The sequence below is a fragment of the Bicyclus anynana genome, chromosome 27, assembly GCF_947172395.1.
Source record: "Bicyclus anynana chromosome 27, ilBicAnyn1.1, whole genome shotgun sequence".
Taxonomy (NCBI): Eukaryota; Metazoa; Arthropoda; class Insecta; order Lepidoptera; family Nymphalidae; genus Bicyclus; species Bicyclus anynana.
In genome coordinates, this window is record NC_069109.1 from 2,485,870 (window position 1) to 2,513,078 (window position 27,209).

General features: G+C 34.3%; 2 protein-coding genes and 1 long non-coding RNA gene across 7 annotated transcripts; 2 read left to right on the forward strand and 1 right to left on the reverse strand.

The window, feature by feature from the left end:
• The first annotated feature begins 1,605 nt into the window (after positions 1-1,605).
• On the forward strand, positions 1,606-4,496 carry LOC112052861 (uncharacterized). The gene is made up of 2 exons (XR_002887339.2): positions 1,606-3,461; positions 3,614-4,496. It is a non-coding gene; the product is annotated as an uncharacterized LOC112052861 (long non-coding RNA).
• Positions 4,497-5,691: 1,195 nt separating this feature from the next.
• On the reverse strand, positions 5,692-18,255 carry LOC112046954 (protein PFC0760c). Of its 4 annotated transcripts, none has more exons than XM_052890079.1 (7): positions 17,499-18,255; positions 13,397-14,280; positions 11,707-12,716; positions 11,153-11,309; positions 9,387-9,533; positions 6,131-6,280; positions 5,692-5,763 (listed from the first exon to the last, which is right to left on the reverse strand). In XM_052890079.1, the coding sequence occupies exons 2-7, from the start codon at positions 13,674-13,676 to the stop codon at positions 5,744-5,746; spliced, it is 1,764 nt and encodes a 587-aa protein (XP_052746039.1). In that variant the 5' UTR covers positions 13,677-14,280; positions 17,499-18,255; the 3' UTR covers positions 5,692-5,743. The 4 variants fall into 4 exon arrangements, with proteins under 4 accessions (XP_052746039.1, XP_052746040.1, XP_052746038.1 ...); XM_052890080.1 differs by having other exon boundaries at positions 14,095-15,959; XM_052890078.1 differs by having other exon boundaries at positions 13,397-15,959.
• Positions 17,112-24,966, forward strand: LOC112046953 (uncharacterized). Of its 2 annotated transcripts, XM_052890070.1 has the most exons (5): positions 17,112-17,413; positions 18,269-18,473; positions 19,599-19,794; positions 20,745-21,658; positions 22,456-24,966. In XM_052890070.1, the coding sequence occupies exons 3-5, from the start codon at positions 19,608-19,610 to the stop codon at positions 24,313-24,315; spliced, it is 2,961 nt and encodes a 986-aa protein (XP_052746030.1). In that variant the 5' UTR covers positions 17,112-17,413; positions 18,269-18,473; positions 19,599-19,607; the 3' UTR covers positions 24,316-24,966. The 2 variants fall into 2 exon arrangements, with proteins under 2 accessions (XP_052746030.1, XP_052746029.1); XM_052890069.1 differs by lacking the exon at positions 18,269-18,473 and having other exon boundaries at positions 17,113-17,413.
• The last annotated feature ends 2,243 nt before the right edge of the window (positions 24,967-27,209 follow it).

Sequence of the window (27,209 nt, forward strand, 5' to 3'; positions counted from 1 at the left end):
CTTTAAATTAATTTTTGTATTTCTTTGTACATACTTATTATTTTGATTTTTTTTTACAGGAAATCCCATATGTAGGCGTGCTTTAGCCTTCTAACACCTATTCTGCTGTGTTAAGCGAAAAAACAGTATCTCAGTGAAAGCAAGTATCGAGATAATTGAAATTATAATATGTAAAGGTAGTTTCAAGATCATCAACCCATATTCGGCTCACTGCTGAGCTCGAGTCTCCTCCCAGAATGAGAGGGGTTAGGCCAATAGTCCACCACGCTGGCCCAATGCGGATTGGCAGACTTCACACACGCAGAGAATTAAGATAATTCCCTGGTATGCAGGTTTCCTCACGATGTTTTCCTTGACCGATTGAGACACGTGATATTTAATTTCTTAAAATGCACACAACTGAAAAGTTGGAGGTGCATGCCCCAGACCGGATTCAAACCCACACCCTCCGGAATCGGAGGCAGAGGTAATATCCACTGGGCTATCAAGATAAAAGTGAGATGGAAAAAACTTTCTTAAGGTGTTTTCTATACTTTAAAAATAAAATACCGCTATATGGTTTATTTCTATATGGCTATTTTTCTAAGCCAAATCCAAAAATCCAATGGCACTAAAATCAAATAAATACTTCCTTCTGAGATGCGCTTAGCACAGCAGTATTGGATGGGCAGTAGTGATATTACTAAAAGGAAAGATTTGTTGTTGACAATAATTACTATTTTTTTTTTCTAGTATGATCTTATCCACACAAAATCGAACAGAAATCAATATGTCTTATAGGCGTGTGCCATACGTTTATAGTGATTCCTCATCAGATGATGACAATAATGATTATATGCCCTATCATTGTGACATCTGTGATGTTAATGTTCCTAACAACCAGTTTTGTATAGACCAGCACTTGAGAGGACAACAACACAGGGAAAATTTGGAAAACAGTAGTGATGATGATGATGATAATGATTATCAGCCCTATTACTGTGACATCTGTGATGTTAATATTCCAAATAACAAATTTAATATAGACCAGCATTTGAGAGGACAAAGACACGCCGAAAATTTGGAGAATAATGATAGTGACAATGATGATGATGATGATGAGTATCAGCCCTATTACTGTGACATCTGTGATGTTTATGTGACAAACAATGAATTCAATATAAACCAGCATTTGGAAGGCAGAAGACACAGAGAAAATGTGGAAAGTGATGATGACGATGATGAGTATCAGCCCTACTACTGTGACATTTGTGATGTTAATATTCCAAATAACGAATTTAATATAGACCAGCATTTAAGAGGACAAAGACACGCCGAAAATTTGGAGAATAATGATAGTGACAATGATGATGATGATGAGTATCAGCCCTACTACTGTGACATTTGTGATGTTGACGTGACAAACCACGAATTTAATATATACCAGCATAAACAAGGCCGAAGACACAGGGAAAATTTGGAAAATAATAACATTTACATTGATGAGAATAAGCCCTATTATTGTGACATCTGTGATGTTGATGTGCCAAACAATGTATTTAATGTAGGCCAACATTTAAAAGGTCAACAGCATGCAGAGAACAAAGCAGCAAGATGCTAGTTTTATATATATATATATATAGCTTTCGGCAGTTAATAATTTCACTATTACAATGTCACAGCCTACAGGTTACTAAATGGCTAGTGGGAGGTTGTGGCTAACCATCCTACCGGCAAAGACCCCAAGCAATTCAGCGTTCCAGTATGTTGTGTAGAAACCGAAATGGGTGTGGATTATCTTACACACAAGTTAGCCCGTTATCTTAGATTGCACCTTCACTTGCCATCAGGTGATATTTTAGTCAAGGGCTAACTTGTAATTAATAAACAAAAAACAAGTATGTAGGTAGGTTTAAATAAATACCTACTTAGTTATTATTATGTTTTAAGTGCAGCTTGACTTATATATTTTTTTGTTTTAAAATATTATCTAAATACGTATTTTATTTAAAATAATTATAATTTTAGTTATATAACAACTTATTATGTCTGATGCAAACTTTATGGCGTATCGGAAATTAAATATTAGTCTCCGGCCGCTCAGAAATTGCGTTTCTTACATGTCGTGATAGAATGCGACAAACATTCAATTACAATTGCCTTGTCGTTATTTTGTCTCATCCACAGATTTTAGAGATAACTAGATTTATTAAATGTCAACAGGCTACTTGCCTGCTGTATAAAACTAAGAAAGTTTTTTTGCATGTAGGCAGTATATAGGTATGCGTAAAAACTCTAATGACATTTTTATTTGTGAAAATAATGTAATTATTATATTATTATAAAATAATTTAATATTTTTATAATACAAAATTGTATTTTTATCACGTCACCGCAAACGCCAATCATAAACTGTGACGTCATTCGCTACAAGCTCAGACCAATTATTGTATCGGTCCTGCCTCGCTAGACGTTACTTTTCTGTCAAAGTATATGATCAACGATCTAATGCGATTATAAAAACTGTCTCTATAGGATCGATGTTAAATAGTTGTAATCGTGTTCGTCAGTTAAAGAGCTCTGTAAAAATACCTTTTTGTGTAATTGAATTGTGTAAAAAACGGGCAAAAACTTCTAGTTTAGTATAAGATATATACCAAATCTAAGCTCGTTTTCCTCAGAAAATGACAGACAATTTAGTTCGTGACTATGAGTGCGATACAGGTCCTTCTATAATTGGTCTGAGGCTACAAGGCATCGACGTGACATATGACATTGTCCTGTTAAAGGTCCAGCATACCTTTGGGCGTGGCCAAAAATAACACATTTAAAATGTAATAATACTTATCACACTGATAAACGTAATTGGCTGTTTAATATTTACCGCTGATACCTAAAATCTTGTTTAGCACAGCCGCACGATGTTCCGAAATGTCATAAATACATGCTAATAACATAATTCTGTTACACTGAAAGTTATAGTGTTATTTTTGTTTTTTTTTTTTTAATATTTTTAAAAAGAGTTAATAAATGTTTGTTTTGTGTAAATTTTATCTTTGGATAGATACTATCTTTTTTTTTAGTTTTTAGGTATATAAATTTAAGATTATTTTTGATATTATAATAAGATTAATACATAGTTTATGTTACAACTTAAATAATAAACCTACTAGTACGTATATTTTTATATCGATGCCATGTCTGACTATTAATTAACACTTTCATTACCGCTACGATTTTCACGATGTTTTCTCGGGAGCCGCCTACATTTTACGTTGGACTCGCTAGGTGAGTCGCCGGCGCTGCGATACGAATCATTCGACTCGCCACGCGAGTTCAGTGGCATTGCGTTAGGGTAAAAACTATGTTCTGTTATTTTTGTGGCCGTGACAGTGTACGTTACGTGTTTAAAGCAATTAACTAGTATATGGTGTAATTTAACAAAAAGAAAATGGCAAGAAACACTATAAATAAACGAAAAGGTAAGTTTGTTTCGTAATTTATGCAGTGGCTCTCAATCTTACAAATACTGATTATTGTTGATATCTTATATTGTTTTTATAAACAGATTTTCTTATTATATGTATAGATGTTTTGAGTAAAGTTACATTTTAATTACTTTCGAAATTTTCAGGCCACCACAAAACACAATAACATAGAACACAAGAATCTCAAAGTCCAGAAAACGTTTGCCAGGGGTTAAAACAGTAGGTACTCCAACAGGTCCAGTAATCGAAAGCCAAGTCACAATGATAGAAAACAAATATACGCGTGCGATAAGGAAAGGGTCGTGCTTAACACTAATCTATATATAAAGAAAGTCGGGTTTGTTACAACACTTCACTCGAGATTGACCAATGAGAGCTTGGCAAAAACAATGTTATCAGTGCTTTTATTGCTTACTAACCAGAGCGTTCATGTTAAAAAATACCGGTTCCTTTTGTTTTGCCGGCAATTTTTAACAATGCGAAGGGATCCTCTTTCAGTTGTAACTCTTAAAGTAATAGACCGAGAGTTGAGTTTGTGTTTTCTGCACCGTTCGTTTAACAAAAACGCAAGGACAGACTCAAAAACTTAGAAGTACCCATTTGGTGAACACCAAATTCGAGCCCCTACAAGGTGTCGAACACAATCCGCCGTTGTTTTACGAGTGAATGTGACTTTTGGTAAAATGAAAATAAAAGTATCTACCTTTTATATATTTCATTTATAAAAGTTTGAGAATCTATGTTAGTGAACTCGCCTAGCGAGTTCAAGGCATTGCAGAATAGTTTATTTTCTTTCGATTATAAACTGGGTCTGCACACCCGGCCCACCACGTTATTCATTAGATTAGTGTATATTTAGTCTTCAGTATTATTTTAAGCAGAAAATACACATGCATTTTGAAAAAAAATTGCAAAAACATTGAACTCGCGAGGCGAGTCTACGGCGCTGGAATAAAATTTACGTGGACTCTCCGGGCGAGTCGGTGGCACTGAACGTGTTAAGTCTGTGACAATAAATATTTTTCGTTATTTGGTGTTTTTTTTCTCATTTTATTTGTGCAATTTTCTTAATAATGCAATTTGAAATATAGAGAGATTTGACGGCATCCGTGGCGCAGTGGTGTGTGCAGTGGATTTACAAGACGAGGTCCTGGGTTCGATTCCCGGAATTTCTGTGGTTTTTCATCTTGCTCTTAACAAGTTAGCCCGCTTCCATCTTGGACTGCACCATCACTTACCATCAGGTGAGATTGTAGTCGATTGCTAACTTGTAAATAATAATAAAAAACAATATTGTTTACTGAAAGTGCAAAATAAACAAGGGTCGATCTCATCAAGCTCAGTTTGCTAGTTCGCTGCGGAACGAGGTCAATGGACCTCGTAAAAGATACGAGGTCGATAAACCTCGTTCCGCACCACAATGTTTTAGTACGAGGTCAAAAAACCTCGTTCCGCACCAAGGGAAAGTATCAGTGCCAGTGTCAAAACCAAATTAGATTGACATCTCCATTTCCAAAGCCGCAAACTTGTCTGACCTATAGATCACACTAGTAATATTAATATCACAGATTAATGAATAATATACAGATGGAGCGTCCGTTACACGACGGTGTCGTAACCGCTCCAAATACAAAATTCAAAAAGTAATACACTCTCGAGTTAGTACGACACGAACCGTCGCATCAGTAATTTTTAATATTATTCAAGAAAAATGGCGTCTTACGTTTTTAAGATGGAGTATTTTTATTGGTAATAGGGATGATAACAGTTTTTCAAATTGTATATAAATTAAGAGAATGCTAATAGTAAAGCAATTTTGTAAAAGTAACAGGGTATCTGCGATCATTACTTTCGGAGCTACAGGGATTTAAAGGATCAGATCAGAAGGCGTTCAATTACTAATATCTTTGTTATTTGTGCGTTTATGTTTATAGTTTATTTATTAAAAAATGTCACATTTAATGTAAGGAAGCTAAAACTGTATGAATTTTTATCTAATTACGATAAAAGATTTTTAATAGACCTTGAAGGTCGTACAGACTACTCCATTAGTATTTTAGTCGAGTACGAACAATTTTTGGATTTAGCGCCCAAAAATTGTTCGTACTCGACTAAAATACTAATGTAATCTGTACGACCTATACAGGTCATTAGAATAGACAAAATGGCTGATTCCTTAGGTTGTGGAATGCAAATGTTAAGTAGGTATTAAATAAAAATGTCGTTTTCAATCAAATTCATCATTTATTACAGTCATTCGTTTTCATTTATTACAGTCAAAACTTGCATCTTGGATCTGAAAACACACAATTACTAATATTAGTATTATAAAGAGGTAAAGTTTGTGATGATGGGAGTAATCTATGGATCTATTGAACCGATTTTAAAAATTCTTTTATCTCTAGAAAGCCACGTTATTTGTGAGTGTCATTGACTACATCTTATCCCTATATTCCCACGGGAGTAGCTAAATTCAGATCACTTTTGTTGTGATTTTGTAAACACGTAACATATCTAATAGCATAAAATCGTTGGGTTAAAGGTAGTATAAAGTACGCAAAAATCGCGCGCAGTGACGCCCAACCGACGCGCCTACTTTACCGCTGATACCCAAAATCCTTTATTGCAGGTTAACGCAAGATGTTGCACTATAATAACTGCACCTCTTTTCAATCTCCCCTTTTCCTTGCAACGGAGGAACTTCAGAACTGTGTCTTCATCTCCTGGATCGGGCTGTTTCGCCATAGACAATGGCAGGTCCATCAAATATGGCGCCGACAACATGCAAGGACGCCTGCTCACTAGTTCCATCTCTATAAAATTAAAAAAAAAAAGTACTTATGACGTAATAATGTTTTTTTTTCATTGCAGTTTGTGCATTATTTAGCTGGACATGGCCTCTTGCATGAGCTTGGCGTGGATTGGAATTCACACAATAATTCATCAAATCATCTTTATCTTTACTCTTTACTTAAAATATAACTGGTCGATTTCTATACATTTATTCACAATTTGAGATTTTACTTATACCATTTGTAACAAGATCTAGAATCTATACTTATAATACGACTTCTGTACATTTTGTACATTCTGTACATTGAAGATATTTCGAAAATTTTTGTTGGGGGGCATTATATAAACGATACTGGAGCTAAAAAAATTTTTTTTCGATTTTTTGTCTGTCTGTCTGTCCTTTTTTTGTTATTCGGGCATCATGCTGAAACTACTGAATGAATTCAAATGAAACTTGGCACGGTTTAAGACCATAATACGGAGAAGGTTATAGGATACTTTTTTTGCGAAAATAAAATGAGAAGGGGGTGATATAGGGGTTGAAAGTTTGTATGGAAAGTCCTTCATTTTTAGAGTTACAGTTTCAAAATTTGTTCATAAATCATCAAAAAAATACAATTTAATGTACTTCATAAATTTTTAAAATTCAACCCAGTAAAGTGGTGAAATAAGGCTTGAAAGTTTACATTGATTTCCAAACGGACGAAGTCGCGGGCGTCCGCTAGTACAGTAATAATTTGTTAGATTCACAGATTAAAGAATAATTGGCAGATAGAGCACACGGAACACGGCAGCGATGCAGCCATTCCAAATGCAAATTCAAAAATCAATACATTTACGAGTTAGTCAGAGTTACGACACAAAGCTTCGCAACAGTAACCTCCAATTTCCAATATTATTCAAGAAATTAAATATGTGCTTATGTTTTTAAATATTTTAAAAAGTGTTACAAAAATTAACACGTTCGCAGCGGTACGAGAATAATTGACCTCGTAAGACTAGTGTCTTCAAGAGTATCGCACCACATGAAGTTTTAGTATGAGGTCAAAAAACCTCGTAACGCAGAGGAAAGTACAGAAAAATCAGTGCCGCAGCGAACGTGTTAGAATTAAGATAGTGTGTTTTATAAAGGTATTATTGATTATTATATTAATTTACGTAATTGTTGTTAGTGTTAAATTTTGAAATACAAATTATGAAAACGTTTGTACCTTGCGGATGTCAACGAGACGTTTGTTTTTTTTTATTGTTTTCACCCGTCACCGGCTTCACCGCGCGACTTTTAAAGACTAATTCTTTATCATTCTCTATTCTGTGGTTAGATTGCCATTATATTTGTGTGATGAGCATGTTTTCCAGTGTCTGTGTGTATTTATACATTATATAAGTATATATATAAGTATTTTGTATGTAGTATATAATTGTATATTAATATTATAATATCAACTATCTTAGTACTACTCTGTATGCTTACTTTGGGGCTAGATAGTGATGTGTATTTATTTATTTATTGATTTACAAACTTACACTAACATAACAGGTCATCCCCAATTCACTAGTGTAGCCATATACAATTTACAAGTAACAAAAAACTAAAACAATAAAAAGTCAAAAATTTATTTTACCTAGGTACTATAACAAATAACCCACTGGGCAGCCTTTGTGAGTTCACTCAAAGTATAATTAAATAAATCTTTATTGTCAGTGACGATGTTGAGAGTGCTTTTAGTGTTTAGTATTGTTTAAGTATAATAGAATAGAAATAAAATAACACAAGCTGGAATGATTAAACTGTATTTCAAATAACTTATTACTCATTCTTAAACAAATCGTTACTTTGGTAGATGGATAATACATTAATTAAATTTACTTAACGCCACTAGAGGTGAGGCGTATATACTGGAGCAGGTCTTAACACTAGGTTTGTTGGAAGACGTATGGCGTGCGAGTACGGAGCAGGGACATATACACGTATTAAGCGTATTTAGAAGTACCGAGTACCGAGGAGCGCAAGACGTCAACGGAGTGCGAGTCCAATACTCGCAAATACTCTAACGGTCCAACCAATGCGGGACGTGTTCAGAGACGCGTTCGATTAGTAATGTGTGAGTGAGAGACTTCTATCAATGCCGAAAGAAAATAGACTTTGTTGTCTAGACATAAGACCGGTTTTTCAACGCAATAAACACTTCATACTCCAACAGACAAAACATCGCGAGACGCGTTCCCGGACGCGTTCGTTTAAGAATGTGTGAGTGACGTCCCATTGCCGATGAAAAATTGTCTTTACTTTATCAAACATAAGACCGATTTTTTAACGCAGTATACACTTAATACTCTTAATACTCCAATATTTGGAGTCCCTGATTTTAATCCTTATTTTAAAAACATAATGTTTATTTGTTTTAGTATGATTATTTATCCGCTAAAGTAACAAGTTAATGTAACCCGACAGTATCATGAGGTAATATTAAAAGAAATAAGTAAATAATAAAATTAAATTGAAATTAATGACTGAAATATTTTTGTTTGCAAATTTTTTTCTTTTTTTTGTGGATTATAAAAACCAAAAATAGTTGAAGAAACCAATTGAAAAAAACAAAATAAAAAGACAAAAAAGATTTTCTGTTACCCGGGATCGAACTCAGGAATCAATTTTTTTGTACCTTGCGTACATACCACAAGTCCAAATGACTACGTAGAACTCGTTTGAAATTAATGTACGCTTAGTATCAGATAATATGACGTAAAATCGCTGGCCACTGAGTATTTAGGAGTACGTATCTATTCTATAGGTCCTAATGGCTCGTACTTCTAAATACTCGTGGAGCTAGTCTTTGGAGCGCGTCTCTCGGCGTACTCGTACTCGTAACACTCAGTACGCGTTTTAGCGAGTACGACTCACCTCTAAACGCCACTTAATCACATGTCCACCTCTTTTTCCTAGAGTATAGACCACAATACCCAACCAAACCTCAGAATAAAACTATAATCATTAATAAACAGTACAGATTAAAATATTTATCTGGAAGAAGGAGTTTTTATATGTTGTCTTATGTATTTATAATTATTTAAATAATTAAAAATCTAACAAGTATATTTATAAAAAAAATATTAAGTACTCACTCTCATTGGGATGCTTGCAGTGGAACTGTCTGAGGTGGCACACACTCAGAAAAGTGCGGTGTATGTTGTGTTGACATCGCGCACACACCATCACTCGTCTAGCGGGACACTCCGCGGGACAATTGTCTTTATATTCCACGTTCTTTGCTGGTAAAATAAAAAAAATGTCTGCCAGCTCCGACGCACTCTTTGCTGGAGTGGAGTTTACTCTTGCAGAGGGCCTAGTGGCAGTTTGATACTGTTAATATCGCGTTAACGTAAACGCCAATCTCTAAGGAATTGAAACAGCGCCATCTATTGGCACTACTGCACAACTTTTTCAATTCCATATAAATTATAAATATTGGAAACTGCCACTAGGCACACAGATCGACTGTCTAAATAGGTGTATCTTACAGCATACACCATGTACGTCTCGATACTACGCCTGAAAGTGAAAGGTGCGCAGAATAGGTTTTATACCGTTAAAAGTTACTCTCCCATTGTTACTCTGAACTCTGTTTAACCATTTTATTTATGCTTAAGCTAAACTTCTTTGCTCGACCTGAAGAGTAAGCTGTTGCATTCGTTACAAAAAGTGTAATCGAAATAACATACAGAGAGCCTAGTGGCAGTTTGATACTGTCACGTAACGTAAACGCGAATTTCTAAGGAATTGAAACAGCGCCATCTAGTGGCACTAATGCACAACTGTTTCAATTCCATATAAATTCGCGTTTACGTCAACGCGATAGTAACAGTATGAAAATATTGAAAACTCGCACTAGGCACATAATAATGTATATGTAATAAATCGTTCTACTCATTAGACGAATTTTTCGATAGATAAATTTTGATTTGATTTATTTTGTGTAATCTAATACTAATGCATGATTCTCTTATAATTTTCTATTATATCTGACTATTAAAATAACATGTCTTCCTGCGGTAGATCGTAATTTCATTTGGACATATTTTCGTATAATTTAATTTTAATTATGTAGATATATTTAAATGTCAATCTTAATTGTATTTATTTTATTAGTAACAATTATAACATTGTAAGTAAATAATATTACTTAAACAGTGCTTTATAAAATTGTAAAATTTGCACACCATGTTAATGGTAATACACTGTGACTAATTATATTTGTAAAACACCATTTGTATACGTGTATTAGGCAAATAAAATTTCATTTCATTTCATTTCATAAATCTACTTAGACAGTCGTATATAATAGGTGTATGTTACAGCATACACTATGTCTTAATAATACGCCTGAAAAGTGAATGGTGCGCAGAATAGGCAGAATAGGTTTTATACCGTTAAACGTTACTCTCCCATTGTTACTCTGTAGCATTCGTTACAAAAAGTGTAATCTACATAACATACTGTTAAGTTTTAAAAACGCCATCTGTATTTTAGGACCAAAACATGTCTCACATTCTAGCAAATAAATTATTTGATTTGATTTGTAGTTTCACTGCTAAACTACGCAACACAAGTAAGCCCAGCGCCGAGTTTTCAATGTAGTATTTCAACGTCATAATAGTGAACTAACTAGAAGGAGCAAGTCCGACACAAAAGATGGCGCTACTAACCGCTAGATATTTTTAAGTTTCTCTTTCATGTAATATTTTTTTTTGGAATAATAGGTATAATGTTGTTTGGTATAGTAATAAAGGTGTTAAGGTGTTAACTTAACTGACAGACTTAGCAGATTTCCCACCGTAAGGTACATGGAAAACTGTCGCCTACTTAGATAAATAAAATTATCTATCGCTACCTTCATTTTCATCTGTTTTATCGTAATCAGGGTCAAAAATTATAGATTCGTTCTCTTCTCCGGGTGATTTAAATTTTTTTGGCTGTTTGTTGCCTACTGTTTTGTATTTTTCAAAATCCTCTGGACTACCGTAGCTTATATCACCAATTTCTATTGTCTGCAAATAATAAGGCAAAAGTTTTAGTATTAATAATCCTCTTTTTAACCCCCGACGCAAAAAGAGGGGTGTTATAAGTTTGACGTGTCTGTCTGTCTCTGGCACCATAGCTCCCGAACGGATGAAGCGATTTCAATTTAGTTTTTTTTTTGTATGAAAGGTGACTGGACGACAGCGTTTTTAACGTTTGGAAAATTTAAAAAACACATGATTTTTAAATTAAGTTTTATAAGAAATCCTTTACTTTTATTAATTAATAACGTTATATTTTGGACCCTTAAACGTACTATACGAAATTGATATGGTTTATATTAAATTTTATATGAGTCAACTACTTATCCTATTGATCAATGATCAAAATTGCACCTTATAGGTTGAGTACTGTTGTAATAGCTACCTCAGTAGGTTCGTGATTTAAAGCATCATCTTTATTTTGTGCTTCCTCTTGGTCGTCGTGATAATCTTTTTTGAGCTTATCAGCACTAGCATCATGGAAGTCACCATTCTCTTCTTCAAGATCCTCAACACCCTTAACTGTTTTAGCATTTCCTTCATAACTTCCATATTTGAATTCTACATTAATGACTTGACTATCATCGTTTTCACTTCCCGCAAAGTCATCATTATCACCATTTTGGACGTTATAATTGATTATATCAATATAATCATCACCTTGATCATCCACATCATTATTTTGGTGCTTATCATCACCAATATCAATATTATCATCATCCTGCTCTTCTACAGCATCATCTCGATCATCCCCATTAATATTTTGGAGTTTATTACCAGTATCAATATTTTCGTCATCACGTTCTTCTATAACATTATCTCCATTGTTCTCATTCACGTCACCAGTATCATAATAATCATCATATTGCTCTCTATCATCATTATAATTGTCATTTTGAAGTTTAACATCACCAGTATCATAATCATCATAATGCTCTTCTGCAGCATCATCTCTATCATTGTTAAAATTGTCATTTTGAAGTTTCACATCACCAGTATCATAATCATCATCATCTTGTTCTTTTACAGTACTATCTCTATCCTCAACATCGTTGTCATTTTGGACTTTAACATCATCGCTATCATAATTTTCACATGGCTCAACACCTTCATTCAGATTAGAATTATCTTGAATATTATCATCATCATTAAACTCTAAAGCATCATCTTCATTGTCATTTCTGTCATCAATATTATGAGAGCCTTCGGAGCTACCTTTAGGCCAAGAAGGATCTATCACTTTACGACTTGGATTTGAAGGAATTTTATGTAAATGTTGTTTATTTTTAAAATTATTGGTGCCAGGGTGGGATGTAGAGCGAAAAGACGGAATACTTGTATTTTTTTTGGTCTCATGCTTGCAGTTGATCATAGGAACTATATCTGCATCTATACCTGAGAAATAAAATCAATTTTCTACAACTCACAGTTAATAGTATACTAGCAGACGGCACGCGGTTTCACCTGCGTGGTTCCCGTTATCATGAGAATACAGGGATAAAATATAGCCTATAGCACTCGGGGAAAGAGTAGCTTCATAACAGTGAAAGAATTTTTCAAATCGCTATCAGTAGTTACAGAGTGTATTCAATGCAAACAAACAAACGAACAATGACATCTTTCCTCTTTGTAATATTACTATGCACTAGCAGACACCACGCGGTTTCACCCGCGTAGTTTAGTTACCTTTCACGTGTGAAATATATAGGGAATATATAACCTATGACACTCACAAATAACGTGACTTTCTAGTGGTAAAAGAATTTTCAAAAGCGGTTCAGTAGATATGCCCCCTGCAATCCTACTAATATTATAAATGCGAAAGTTTGTATGTTTGGATGTTTGTTACTCTTTAACGCCGCAACTACTGAACCGATTTGGCTGAAAATTAAAATAAAAATGGATTTTACTCTGGATTAACACACTGGCTACTTTTTATCCCGAAAAAAATTATGGTTTCCTCGTATATATAGCCTAACATATATTTTATTCCCGTATTCCTGACGGAACGGGAACCACGCGAGTGAAACCGCGCGGCGTCTATAAGTGTACTGTATTTTTTAGGTTAAACTCACCTGTCGAATCAGAAATGAGGAGATCTGCAGAAGAACCAAAGTCACCGACATAGCTCAACGAGTTGCGAAGCTGAAGTGGCAATGGGCGGGGCATATTGTTCGAAGAGCCGATGGACGTTGGGGTCACGAAGTGCTGGAATGGCGACCCCGCACTAGTAAGCGTTGGTCGCCCCCCACCAGGTGGACTGACGACATCAAGCGATGTCAAGGATGCAGGCGGCTCAGTGTCATGATGTTTGGAAGTCCCTACAAAAGACCTATGTCCTGCAGTGGACTCCATCGGCTGATATGATGATGATGAATAATAATAATAATAATAAAGCCTTTTTATTCCAATATCCTCAGTTTTTACATTTTACATTGTGTTAGTGATTACATTTTTTTACAAATGTACTTATAATATAGTGTTAGTTAATGTTAGTGTTTAACTTAGATCTAAATTATTTGGGATATGGACCCCATTTTGGGTATAGGCCTCCCACAACCTTTTCCACCTGTCCTTGGCTTGGTCAATCCAATTTCTCCCCACTGCTTGAGCGATGTCGTCTTCCCATCGCTGCTTTGGTCTATGGACTTTTCTTTTACCTGATGGACCCTTCCATTTGGTTGTTTCTATTGTCCATCTTCTGTCAGAACAGCGTGCGATGTGACCAGCCCATTGCCATTTTATTGTCAGTGCCTGATGATGATGAACTCACCTGTTTTACACTTAGCATGCATTATTTCGCATTTATTTATTGCAACAATGAAAATTTCTTCTTGTTTCTTGGAATTGTATTTAAGTTTGACGCACACTGGTGCGTCTGATGATATGCATTTTATGTTTTCGCAATTGTTTTTAGTTGTTTCTATTGTTCTATTTCCATTGGCTATTGTAAATGAGACTGAAAGATAATTAAATAAAGTAAAAAAGTATGTGTCAGCTCCGACGCACGAATGGAGCTTACTCTTTCAGATCTACTATCTACATAGGTACTATATACCATACAGGGGATAAGTAGGGACTTAACCCTACCCCTACCATGCTCCTACCCTACCCCTACCCTACCACGCGACGGGAGCTTAAAAAATGGAGTAACTTCTCCCGTTTTCCCAACATTTCCATTCACTGCTCTGCTCCTATTAGTCGTGGTGTCCAATAAGTGTTATCAAACTTAAAAAGAGCGAATTCTTTGTCATCTAAACTATACTTTACTTCAAGTTTACAATAACTATTATTCAACTTGAACAATAAAATGTAAGTAATTTCTACAATCTACAATTTTTCTATTTTTTACTACCTACTTTTAATCCAAGCTTTTCGATATACCCTACCCTACCCCTACCCTACCACGCGACGGAAGCTTAAAAAATAAAGTAACTTCTCCCGTTTTCCCAACATTTCCCTTCACTGCTCCTATTGATCGTAGCGTGATGAAAAGTATACTAAAACCTGCCCAGGAGTATGAAGAATAATTGTACCAAGTTTCGTTAAAATCCGCTGAGTAGTTTTTGTTTCTATAAAAAACATAAAGACAGACAGACAAAAATTTTACTGATTGCATTTTTGGCATCAGTATCGATCACTAATCACCCTGTGATAGTTATTTTGGAACAATATAGTATTTCATGTACAGAGTTGACCTCTCTACAGATTTATTTTAATTATAGATTTAGCACCGCCTTACATGATCAGTAAATCGCATTAAATATTTATAAATCTGTAAATAAATGACGGAGTTATGAATATCCTTTATAAAATCTGTTAAATTTTATGACTACGTACCTACCCAACAATAATTCAATAAGCCACAACCTCATTTTCGCTACATAAGAAATTAAAAATGTTTTTCTTTTTTTTTTTCATTGCGATTTGATTTGAACGATTGAAATGATACGGTGTACCGGAGTTTTATTACAATTTTTACGTTTTTAATCAACGGTGTATTACTAACTAGCGGACGCTCGCAACTTCGTCCATGAACCATGGACTTTTTCGGGATGAAAAGTAGCCTTTAAGTTAATCCAGAATGAAATCTATTTCCATTCCAAATTTCAGCCAAATCGCTTCAGTAGCCGCAGCGTAAAGGAGGAACAAACATACACACACACTTACACACAAACTTTCGCCTTTATAATATTAGTGATATGTTTTTATACTTAACCGACGTTGACAGTTTTTCTGTAGTGTATTTAGCATCAGCACTGCACCCGTGTGAAATAGGGGTCTATTTCATCATCATTATCAACCCATATTCGGCTCACTGCTGAGCTCGAGTCTCCTCTCGGAATGAGAAGGGTTAAGCCATAGATTTACGAGTTGGTAAAAGGGTTAAGCCAATAGTCCACTACGCTAGTCCAATGCGGATTTTCAGACTTCATATACGCAGAGAATTAAGAAAATTCTCTGTTAAGCAGGTTTCATCACGATGTTTTTCCTTCATCGTTTGATACAAAGATTACAGTGTATTGGTTTGAGACACGTGATATTTAATTTCTTAAAATGCACACAACTGCAAAGTTGGAGGTGCATGAGTATTAGTGTTCTGTGTGCCCGGACCGGATTCGACCATGCCGTTTTTTGCTGAAAAACATCGATGTCTTATGCGAAAGCTCAACAGCGATATTCATCACAAACCGAATATCGATTTTGGGTAACATCGACAATATAAGCACTGATAATTTAACAACACTATAAAATACATTTGTTCAAAATTAAACACATGTTTATATTTATTACTAGCGGACCCGGTCAAGCTTCGTTTTGACATAAGTGCACTTATTCTCTATCCCTACTCTACCCTTCTATACCTCTATCCCTACCCTACTCCTACCCTACCCCTACCCTACCCCTACCCTACCCATACCCTACCCCTACCCTACCCCTACCGCTTGACTCTTAAACGTTTGTATGGAAAATAGAAAAGGGCAGTTTTTAGAGTTTTCCCGGAAATTATTTGATTTTTTCTCACCTTTTAAACCTTCCCTATACCTCCACGAACATTGCTCATGCGACTGTATATTGTCTGTGAACGTAGTGATTTTATACTCTTTGCTAATGTCAAAGAGTAAATTTAAATTAAGCTCTAATGTCTATGGCAGTGCGGCGGGGCGGGAACAGTGTTGCCAGAAGGTTACTTTTGTAACCTTTTAGGTGATTTTTTGACTGTATTGGTAACTTTTAGGTTACATTAATAAAAAGGTTACTTTTACGTGATATTTCGGAATTTTTAGAATTAACTTACAATTTCGTATATCTAAAACAGAACGGTCGTTAAATCAACAAATGCTCAAGAACTCATCGATGTTTCTGTGTCAATCTCACTTTAAATGAAGACGTTACAATTGACGTTGCGAAATAAGCAAGTTGCAGTCACATTGAATTTCTTAAAAAAATCAAGTATGAATTTAAGAAATTAACGTCTATTGTATTTTAGATCCTTGCTCTTTAATTGTATTTTTCTTATCCCATAAGTAAAAGGCAAACAATCAGGGCCTTACTTAAGATGATTCTATTTACTAGTAAAATCTCCTTCGGTTTGTAGTAATTTAGTACTTGGCTAGTATTCGTAAAAGACGGATATTAAAAAAAAAACAAAATTACTTTAGCCCCCAGAGGCTGAAATGGTGGTTTAGCCATGCTGTTGAACGCAAAAAGCAAGAGTAGTTAGTCAAAAGGTTACTTTTTACACAAAAAGGTTACTTTTTTTAATATTTCGGGTAACTTCTCATAAGATCCAACTGGCAACACTGGGCGGGAATTAACCGTTTCTTGAATTTTTATCTTGAATGTCAATTTTATTTTTATCATTAGAAATCTTTGTAATTGATTAAACATAATTTATCACTTATCAGTAAAAGTAGAATATAGTAAATTAGTAGCACATTATTTTAAATATTATTAAGTATAGTGGTATCCAATAAGTGTTATCTCTATATTATAACTACTATATATAAAACTTCAAAAGGGCGAATTCTTTGTTATCTAAACAGTACTTCAAGTACAAAATAACTATTGTTCAACTTGAACAATAACATGTAAGTAATTTCTACAATCTATAATTATTTCTCTTTTTTTACCACCTACTTTTAATCCAAGCTTTTCGATATAAAGTTCACTTACCCTATTAATCTCATTCAAATCCGTTGTTTGTTAATAAGTCAAGGTCATCTTGAGGAGACCGGTATACCTGAGAATTTTAATTCGCTATGTGTGTGAAGTCTTAAGTCTGCCAATCAGCATTTAGCCAGTGTGGTAGACTATTAGCCTACCCCTCCCATTCTGAGAGGAAACTCGTTCTCAACAGTAAGCCAAATGTGGGTTATTCATTATAAAATTATACAGTTACTTGACTGAGCAAAATAACACAAATGAGGTTAAGTGGACAACCATTGTTAAAAAGAGCAACAATTATATCATTATCATCATTATCAACCCATATTGGGCTCACTGCTGAGCTCAAGTCTCCTCTCAGAATGATAGGAGTTAGGCCAATATGTAGTCTACTATGCTGGCCCAATGTGTATTGGCAGACTTCACAGATGCAGATAATTAGGTAAATTCTTTGATGTGCAGGATTCCTCATGATGTTTTTCCTTCACTGTTTGAGACATGTGTGAAAAGTTGAAGGTGCATGCCCCAGACCGGATCGAACCCACACCCTCCGTAATCAGAGGCAGAGGTTATATCCACTGGGCTATCATACATTTACATGCAAGGAATTTATTTTACAATACATCCCTGACATTAATTAAATCATATCAGCCAATGGATGTCCACTGCAGGACATAGGCATTTTGTAGGGACTACCAAAGATCATGACTCTGAATCCAGCTGACTGCATCCAACAAATCCCTGCGACCCGCTTGATGTCATCAGTCCACCTGTTCTAGGGTTGCCAACACTACAGATTCTAGTGTGAGATTGACTATGTGCCCTGCACATTGCCACTTTAGCTTGACAACTCGTTGAAAATGCTTGACACGCAAGAAACTTGTTTTACAATAGATTATTGTCCTTTAAAGAAAGAATATGTAACTTGTAAAGAATAGAAAAATAATGTGGAACAGTAATATCAACAATGAGGATGATGACTAGGTTTGAATATATTGATTTTTATGATACATTCGCTTAAAATATGGTCAATATTAACCTTTATAACCTTATTATATTAACCTTAACAATATTTTTCTTTTTTCCAAACAAACTAAACGTAGGTATAGTACTTGTTCTGTGGGAGACTAACATTCCGAAGGACCACAGTATAAAAGTGAATAAATATTATGACCTAACAAATAAACTAACTAAAAATGGCTTTGTAGTTGGTCTGTACGCCGTAGAAGTAGGGGGTAGAGAAATTTCTCTATAAGTAACTTGCTTAAAGACCTTGGCCTCTCTAGAACTGCAGCTAGTTCTATATTAGAATGAGTATTAATTAATGCAAACTTAATATTACTAATTGCATTTGGCAAGGTTGCCATAATGTTACAAAATTTCAAAATCAATTAAAAATCTTGTATCAATTAGATGAAATTTCATACATTGTTAGCTTTCTTACAAGCAATGTGACATTTTTTATTATATGAAGTGTAAACATAAATGCACAAATAACAAACATATTTTGCAATACTGTTTGAACACCATAAAAATCTAATGCTCACTATGATCACTGACAATGTTCATTTGTGCCGTTTAGTATGGGGCATTTTTGAGCGAGAGAACAAGTGTTGCAAATATAACACTCTAAATCCTAGTAGCTCTGAAAGTGATGATTGCAGATACCCTGCTACTTACACAATTGTTTTACTCTCTTAATATTGTTACCGTCCATTTCGAAGTGAAAATAAAACTCAGATTTTGCTAGCGTAAATATCTTTATTTCAACACCTATTATATTAGTATTTTAGTCTTACTTCTATAAACATTTTAAACAGCATTAATATTGGACCTGAATGAGATAGACTACGATTGTCCTTATCTATACATAGCAACAGGTGAATCGACAGAGACGGCATACTTCGAACTCCGTATATAAATATGTTCTCGCTCTAATCGAGCTCAGTATTAATGCGAAAGGCAACGACATTGGCAGTCAGCGTTCCTAATATGATGCGTCGGCGGCGGCGCAGTGAGGCTCTCGACGGCGCGACGCGTGCATGTCTGATAGCCGCTACAATATATATGGGTTGATAATGATGATAATGATATAAAAATTATTTCCAGTTCTTCACTATGGAACCCAGGGACAAGAATCTCTATGTGATATCATTAGATGCTGTGGATTTGAACCTGCTACCAACTATTTACAACACAAAAGACAATGGAATTGTACCTCTATGGTCGAAGAGTAATTTAGAAAAGAGAAATAATGAGTATTATCAGTTTGAAATTAAAAGTAAAGATGATGAAAGTGCCAAAGGTTTGTCCCCTTGCCTATATTGTATACTAGCAGACTGTTCACCTGCATGGTTCCCGTTCCCGTGGGAATATGGGGATTAAATAGAGCCTATAGCACTTGGGGATAGTATTATTACTAAACAGTGAAATATTTTTTACTAATCGGTTCAGTACTTAATAGGCTCTGAAAGTACCAAATGAAAGTACGGATGCAAACAAACAAACAATCAAATCTTTCCTCTTTATAATATTATATTTTTTTATATATATATATATATATATATATATATATTACTTACATATTTTTATTTAATTCAATGACGAGTTATCCCTAGATTGGGATCTCACCTGATGTTAAAGTGTTTTTCAGATAGCATGGGTGACAGGTACCTTGTGACGTCCATAATACGTACTATTATCGCGAAACGTGGCCTACTTTCAAGAGCGAAACGAACTGTCACCCGCACCATGCTATTTCAGATAGTTTTAAGTGACAATATTGCTTGAAAATATAAATGATTAATGGCGTGCCAAATACACAATGCTTTTATCTGGGGCAGACATTATAAATACAAAATGTACAAAGTGGAAAATGTCTTCTCCAATATAGGTTTATTATGAACTACCGCCTGATGCCTGAGGACTTGTTAATCCTCAGAGTAAGGACTGCATTTTCATATCTATGAAGTGCACGCTAATGGTTTAATGTGGTTAGATTAAAGTGGGTGCTAGTTAGAAATAGGTATAATTTATGGAACAAAAAAATCATTAAAGTTTTTGCAATTGCACATTGTAGAGTCAACATCTCCTGAGGATGCTCCGGTTTCGGGGTGAAACGTACGTAGAGAGTATTTTGTCGGACCTGGGTGACGTTGTCGCATGGGTTCGCCGAATTTTCGCGGATGATAGCAAAATAAATAAATCATTATATAATCATTAAAGTTCTACTTATTTCATATTCTCATGTTTCAGATTTAAAGCCAAAACTTGAAATCGAAAACACACGGTGTCACATTTGCGACATTGAAGTACCAAAACCATTTTTAGGTGAACATAGACTGAGTATGAGACACAAAACGAATGTAAAAATAGCTGACATCGCTATCAATAGAATGAAGAAACACATAAATGATACAGACAACAATGCACAAACTGATTTTGATGAAGTTGATGAGTCAGTATATTTTTGTGCCACATGTGTTACAGTTGTGGACATTAAAGACAACACTGCACACAACAAATCGCTTGCACATAAAAATAGTGTGATACTCCAGAAAATATTTGATGATTTCCTGCTTTTGTATCATTGTGATGAGAATGATAAAAACGATGAAAAGACTAAAGATCTCGAGTTGAAAATAAATGATGCAATGCGGAAATTTGTTAACGGCTCCAAAATTACTGACGAAACAGAATCTAAAATGGAACTGAATAATGAACACAAAAAAGATTCGACATCAGAAAAAATAATTAAACAAGAGTCTGTTAAAATAGCGCAGAACAATGGACCAAAAAAAGATACACTATTAGAAGATAAATCTAAAATAGACATAAAAACCCAACAAAAAGACATATTGTCAGAAAGGGAATGTAAAATAATATTTATGAAATCATATTTGTCCTTACTGCAAAGTCGTATTGAATATCCAATGTATTTTAAATTACAAGATGATATTAGTATGATTGAAATTGAAACAATTGATGGAAGCGTTGTCAAAGTTAATCAGGATAATTTTCACAGCTTCAATAGAATTGGAAAGAAGCTAATACAATGTTACGTTTGTAAAGAGATATTCAAAGTTAAAGTTGTGGAAGATCATAAGATGAGTTACAAACACATTAATTCCTTAATAGCTCCCCTGAAGGATAAACACTGTGCAAGACAGGTAATATTATTACACTAATATCTATATGAATATTATAGAGGTAAAGTTTGTGGTGTTATCAGGGGTAATCTCCGGATCTATTGAACCGATTTTGAAAAATCTTTTATTATTAGAAGGTCATGTTATTTGTGTCTATATCCCCGTATTCTCACAGGAACTTTTCGACGCTGCAACTACTGAACCGAATATCCTGAAATCACATATAGGATTCTTGGAGTGGCAGTTCCACGAAGTCTCCAATTTACTAAAGCTAAATCCGGTGTGAAATTTTCTAAAAACTAACAGTGATTTTTTAATTTTAGCAGATTTAAAAAAGTACCGTTCTTTTTTAGACGGATGATAAAGGTTTACATTACATTACGGCACATGTGCGTAATGAGATACATTACGATGTTGAAATTGGTGAAATAAGAGATACTTTACGAGCAAATGTGTTATAAAAGATATTAACATGTAAAATGTCCAGGTTGATTCAGATTCCTGTAGGATTTTTAAAAAATGTTTTCTTCTCTCCAGTAGCTACTGCTATTAATATATTAGCAATATATTGGCTAAAATGTGTTAAATCATCTGGGTGTAAGATTAAATAACCCTGATCAAGATTAGGTTAGATTAAGTTATAAATGCGATCTAACTCAATGATATAGGCTTGTAGAATGATGATAATCTTTGTAATTTTTCAAATAGATCGTATGATTAAATAACCTTGATAAAGATTAGGTTAGGTTAAGTTATGAATGCGATCTAACTCAATGATATAAGCTTGTGGAATGATGATAATCTTTGTAATTTTCCAGATAGATTCTAGAATAACTCACTGTCTTATTTGCAACACGATAACAGAAAATGCAGACCTCCACGCTCTTTGTGATAAAGATCATGCATTCATTTTAAATGAACTTCTTATATCTGATAAATTGGTTGAAGATATATGTGTACCATCATGTAGAAGTATAAATTCAAACAAGGTTGACAATACAAATGATAAGTATGTGCCAGTGCAAGATAAAAACGAAGAGTCAAATGAAGTAAAAGAGGTAAATGAAAATGAAGAGTCAAAAGAAAAAAAGGAATCAAATGAAATTAAGGAGTTAAATAGAAATGAGAAGTCAAATGATAATAAGGATACAAATGATAAAGAGGGTTCAGATGAATATGTAGAACGCAATGATAAATGGATTCAAGTTTCAAAATCTTTAGCAAATGTTGATTTTGACAATCTTCAACCTAATGTAAGTGGAACAGGCATACAAACAAATAAATATTTTTGTACCACATGCAACGAATACGTGAGTTTGTTCCGTCGTGCAAAACATAACAATACAGTAAAACACATTTCAAATACAAAATCCAAGTATCATTACTTATTGAGAGAGATAGAAAACGAATTGGTCTGTAAAGTTTGTGATGTTACAATACCAAATAATATGGAAAATGTAAAAAAACATGTTGTAGAGAAAATCCACGTAGAGAAGTACTGTCAATTACTGAAGGATAATAGAATTAAGAAAATCAAGAAAAACATACATTACTATTGCGAACCTTGCGATGAAGTTGTCTTGATAAAAAATGAATTGATACACATGAATAATAAATCACATCAAGCTAAGTGTTTCACTGTTGAATATGTCATTGAAGTTACTGAGAAAAATAAAAATACTGACAACAATGAAGACACTGTCAAAAATGAAGCCACTGACAAAAATGAAGCTACTGACGAAAATGAAGCCACTGACAAAAATGAAGCTACTGTCGAAAATGAAGCCACTGTATTAAATAACGGCTCTGAGAAAAATGAAGACAGCGAGAAAATGTCAATTGAATTCTTTCACTGCGATGTTTGTAATGTAAAAGTGCCAAACTACGATCGCAATATACAAGAGCATATGAATGGAAGAATCCATCGCATAAACGCTGACAAAAATGGAAATCTGACTTTAGATGAGAACACTGAAAAACCAACAGAAATTTTAAGTCATTATCATATGGAACCAACACAATACCCAGCTGTACTATGCTGTAGAGTATGCAACCTGAATGTTTTGTACAACGAAACAGCAGTTTCACAACATATAAGTCACGAATTTCATAAATCAAATTATGAGAAACTGTTAAAAGACAACCATTTGCTTTTAAAAGACAATGGTTGTTACTGCAACATTTGCAAGGTTGAAGTTGGTTTAAAGAGTGAGATAATGCACGCGTATGGTAGAAAACATAATAAGAATTTAAAGCAAAAATTAGCGCAAGCCGATTTTACTGCATCATCTGTACCTATGACAGACACAAATATGCCGACAGTGAATGCTGACATTAATCCGTCCACTTCTATCGACAAAGATATTAATACAAATAGATACAATCAGCCAACAGTTGCAAATTCAAAACCTAGTACATGGGTAAAAGTCGAACATAATGTCAAAGATGTTAAAAATGTGGACATACCACCTAAGAATGCCAACTCTAATGTAGAGTTAAAAAATATAGGTATTGAACCTGAAATGCTCGCTCTGTTGCAACCCACGGAACAACCTACTGCTGTGTTTTGTAAAATATGCAAAACTAATATACCATATACTAAATATAATGTGGAAACTCACATAAATGGTTTGAAACACAAGATGAATGAATCTTTGCTTGAAGTAGAAGTGAAATAAACTGTTGATAATATTAACTATGGAGGTGCTTGGTGCTCTCTGAAAACCTTGGCTGTGCAAATTAATTATATGTATTTTTTAAATTACATTCTATTATTGTTATTTACGATTGACACACAGATATAAGACTTATGCGTAAGTTAAGTGCTCTGTTCTGTGGACTAACATGGCATCCATATGATCAAAAATCCAGATATTAAGCTAGTTGACTCATATAAAATGAAATAAAAACAATATTAACTTCGTTTATGGGATACTTTAGAAACTTGAGTTAAAAATTGCGTATTTTATCTATTTTTCCAATCGCAAAAAACACTGTCTGCCATTTTGTGACGTCATAGTCTTAGTAAATGGCACATAAAACTAAAGGATGCCAAATTCTTTTGTTTTAAACCGATCTAAATGCTTTAAACCAGTTTTCCTGGAATCTACTATACTTTCAGTGTAAATAAAATCATGTTTTCAATAAAAAAACTGAAAGGCGAAAACTAAAGTCCGGCCGCTCAGAGTAAGCGTGTCTGACAGGTCAATTAGGTGACACTGTGAAGTCAAACAGTATTATCAAGGTATAATTTTACAGGTGTAGGTTACAAAATATTGTCCAGTAAGTTTGTTTAACTTTGTTATAATAAATATTTTGTGGTATTATTATTTTGTATTGTATTTTTTTTTGTGCCAACTTAACTTATCGTAGTCAAGACTACGATTTTACCTGAGTGCCTAGTGGCAGTTTTCATACTGTGACGATCGCGTAACAGTAAACGCAAATTTATAAGGAATGGGAACAGCGCCATCTAGTGGATCTACTGACGGTTTCGCCAAGCCACCATAAAGGAGCATGGTGGGTTAAGGGTCCATATCCTCTCTTATAATAAGGAAGGCAACATATATCTAGACATATGTATTGTGTCTAGGTATAGTATAAAATGATCATTTTCTCCTTACAAAACTGTATACTTAGAAGGAATTTTCTATTTTGTGCAATCTTTATGTATAATGCTTACTCTAGTTAAAAACCTTGTGCACGCCAGTACATTATCACTCACTCAACTCATCAACCCGCATTAGAGCAGCTTTGGTGGGTGCAAGCTCCATATCCTCTCTTATAAGAAGGGAGGTACTATGGGGTGATAAAGAATAAATATAAAATGTAAAAATATAATATAACTCGCGGACCCGGTCAAGCTTCGCTTTGACTTATGTGCAATTCTTCCTTACCCCTACACTACCCCTACCCCTACCCTACCCCTAGCTTACACCTACCCTACCCTACCCTACCCCTTGACTCAAACGTTTGTATGGGAAATAGAAAAGGGTCGTGTTTATGGTTTTCCCGGCAATTTATCAAATTTTTCTCACCTTTTAAACCTTCGCTATACCTCCACAAACATTTCAAGATCAAGATAAGATAAATCCGTTCAGCCGTTCTCGAGTTTTAGCGAGACTAACAAACAGCAATTCAATTTTATATATATATAGATAGATAATAATAAAAAACAAGCACAATGAATAAAAACAATAATAAAGTTTTATTTTGTTATTTTATGGATAATACACATTTTATCATAGTTAAATAATTATCTGTTATAAAAATAGAAACATTAGTAATAATTTTTGATCATTCAATGACCGCGATAAAGTTTTTCATATATTTCTGTATCTCATAAATACTATAATATAAATACTATAATATAAATACTATAGTATAACTTTCAAACCACATTAATTTGTATTCACTATTAATTAATTAAATACTAACTGATCAAAACGACTATCCAGTGTGTTTGCCATTATGATTTTCATCAACAATGCGCTTTACAGAATACTTTAAACTTTCAAACCACGTTAATTTGTATTCACTATTAATTAATTAAATGCTAACTGATCAAAACGACTATCCAGTGTGTTTGCCATTATGATTTTCATCAACAATGCGCTTTACAGAATACTTTACGGAATTTAAGACTGTGGTTGTGAATGATTTGATGTTAATTTTATTAGGTGACTAACAGACTTTTTTTTTTAATTTTTTACAAGTTAGCCTTTGACTACAATCTCACCTGATGGTAAGTGATGATGCCTGATGGTAAGTGATGATGCGATCTAAGATGGAAGCGGGCAAACTTGTTAGCAGGCACCCTTTTCTGTTTCAACACAATATCATACTGGAATGCTAAACCGCTTGGCAGTACATTTTTGCCCGTAGAGTAACTTAGCCACAGCAAAATAAGGACAAAATTAAGAAAACCTAAATCGGCCCAGCCTGTCGTTGAACCCAGGACCTCTGTCTTGTAAATCCACTGCACTACAGAGGCTGTCTTGTACCCTAACTCAGAAACAAACCCACAACACAGTGGGATAGGTTGTCAAAATATTAACGACGCAAAGAAAAATAATAAAATAAATAAATAAATAAATAAAATAAAAAATAAAAATAAAAATAGCCTTTATTCTCTGATTGCTATTACATACGATATACTTAATACTATTACTTAATTTATATACTAGAGCAATCAGGTTGTCCTTCGACATAGGCCTCCTCCAGACTTTTCCACTCTACTCAATCTCTGGCCTTTCCTCGCCATCCTTTCGGTAGGTCATCCTCCCATCTCTTATGTGGTTGCCCATAATAGTATGTATTTGTCGAAATATTAACGACGCAAAGAAAAATATCGACTAGCAATCAATATAGCAACTCCGGTAACCATAAACCATGTCCATTTAGATGTGCTGCTTTTAGACGTTCGTTGACTATGGTAATATTTGCTTAAACTTCTTTGTCTTTCAATGTCTTCATATTCAGCGCATGCATGTTCATAGATGTGAAATCTCAATTCTGATTTGCTACACAGCATATCACATGTAGTACAATAAAATGTATCATCATTAGAAAC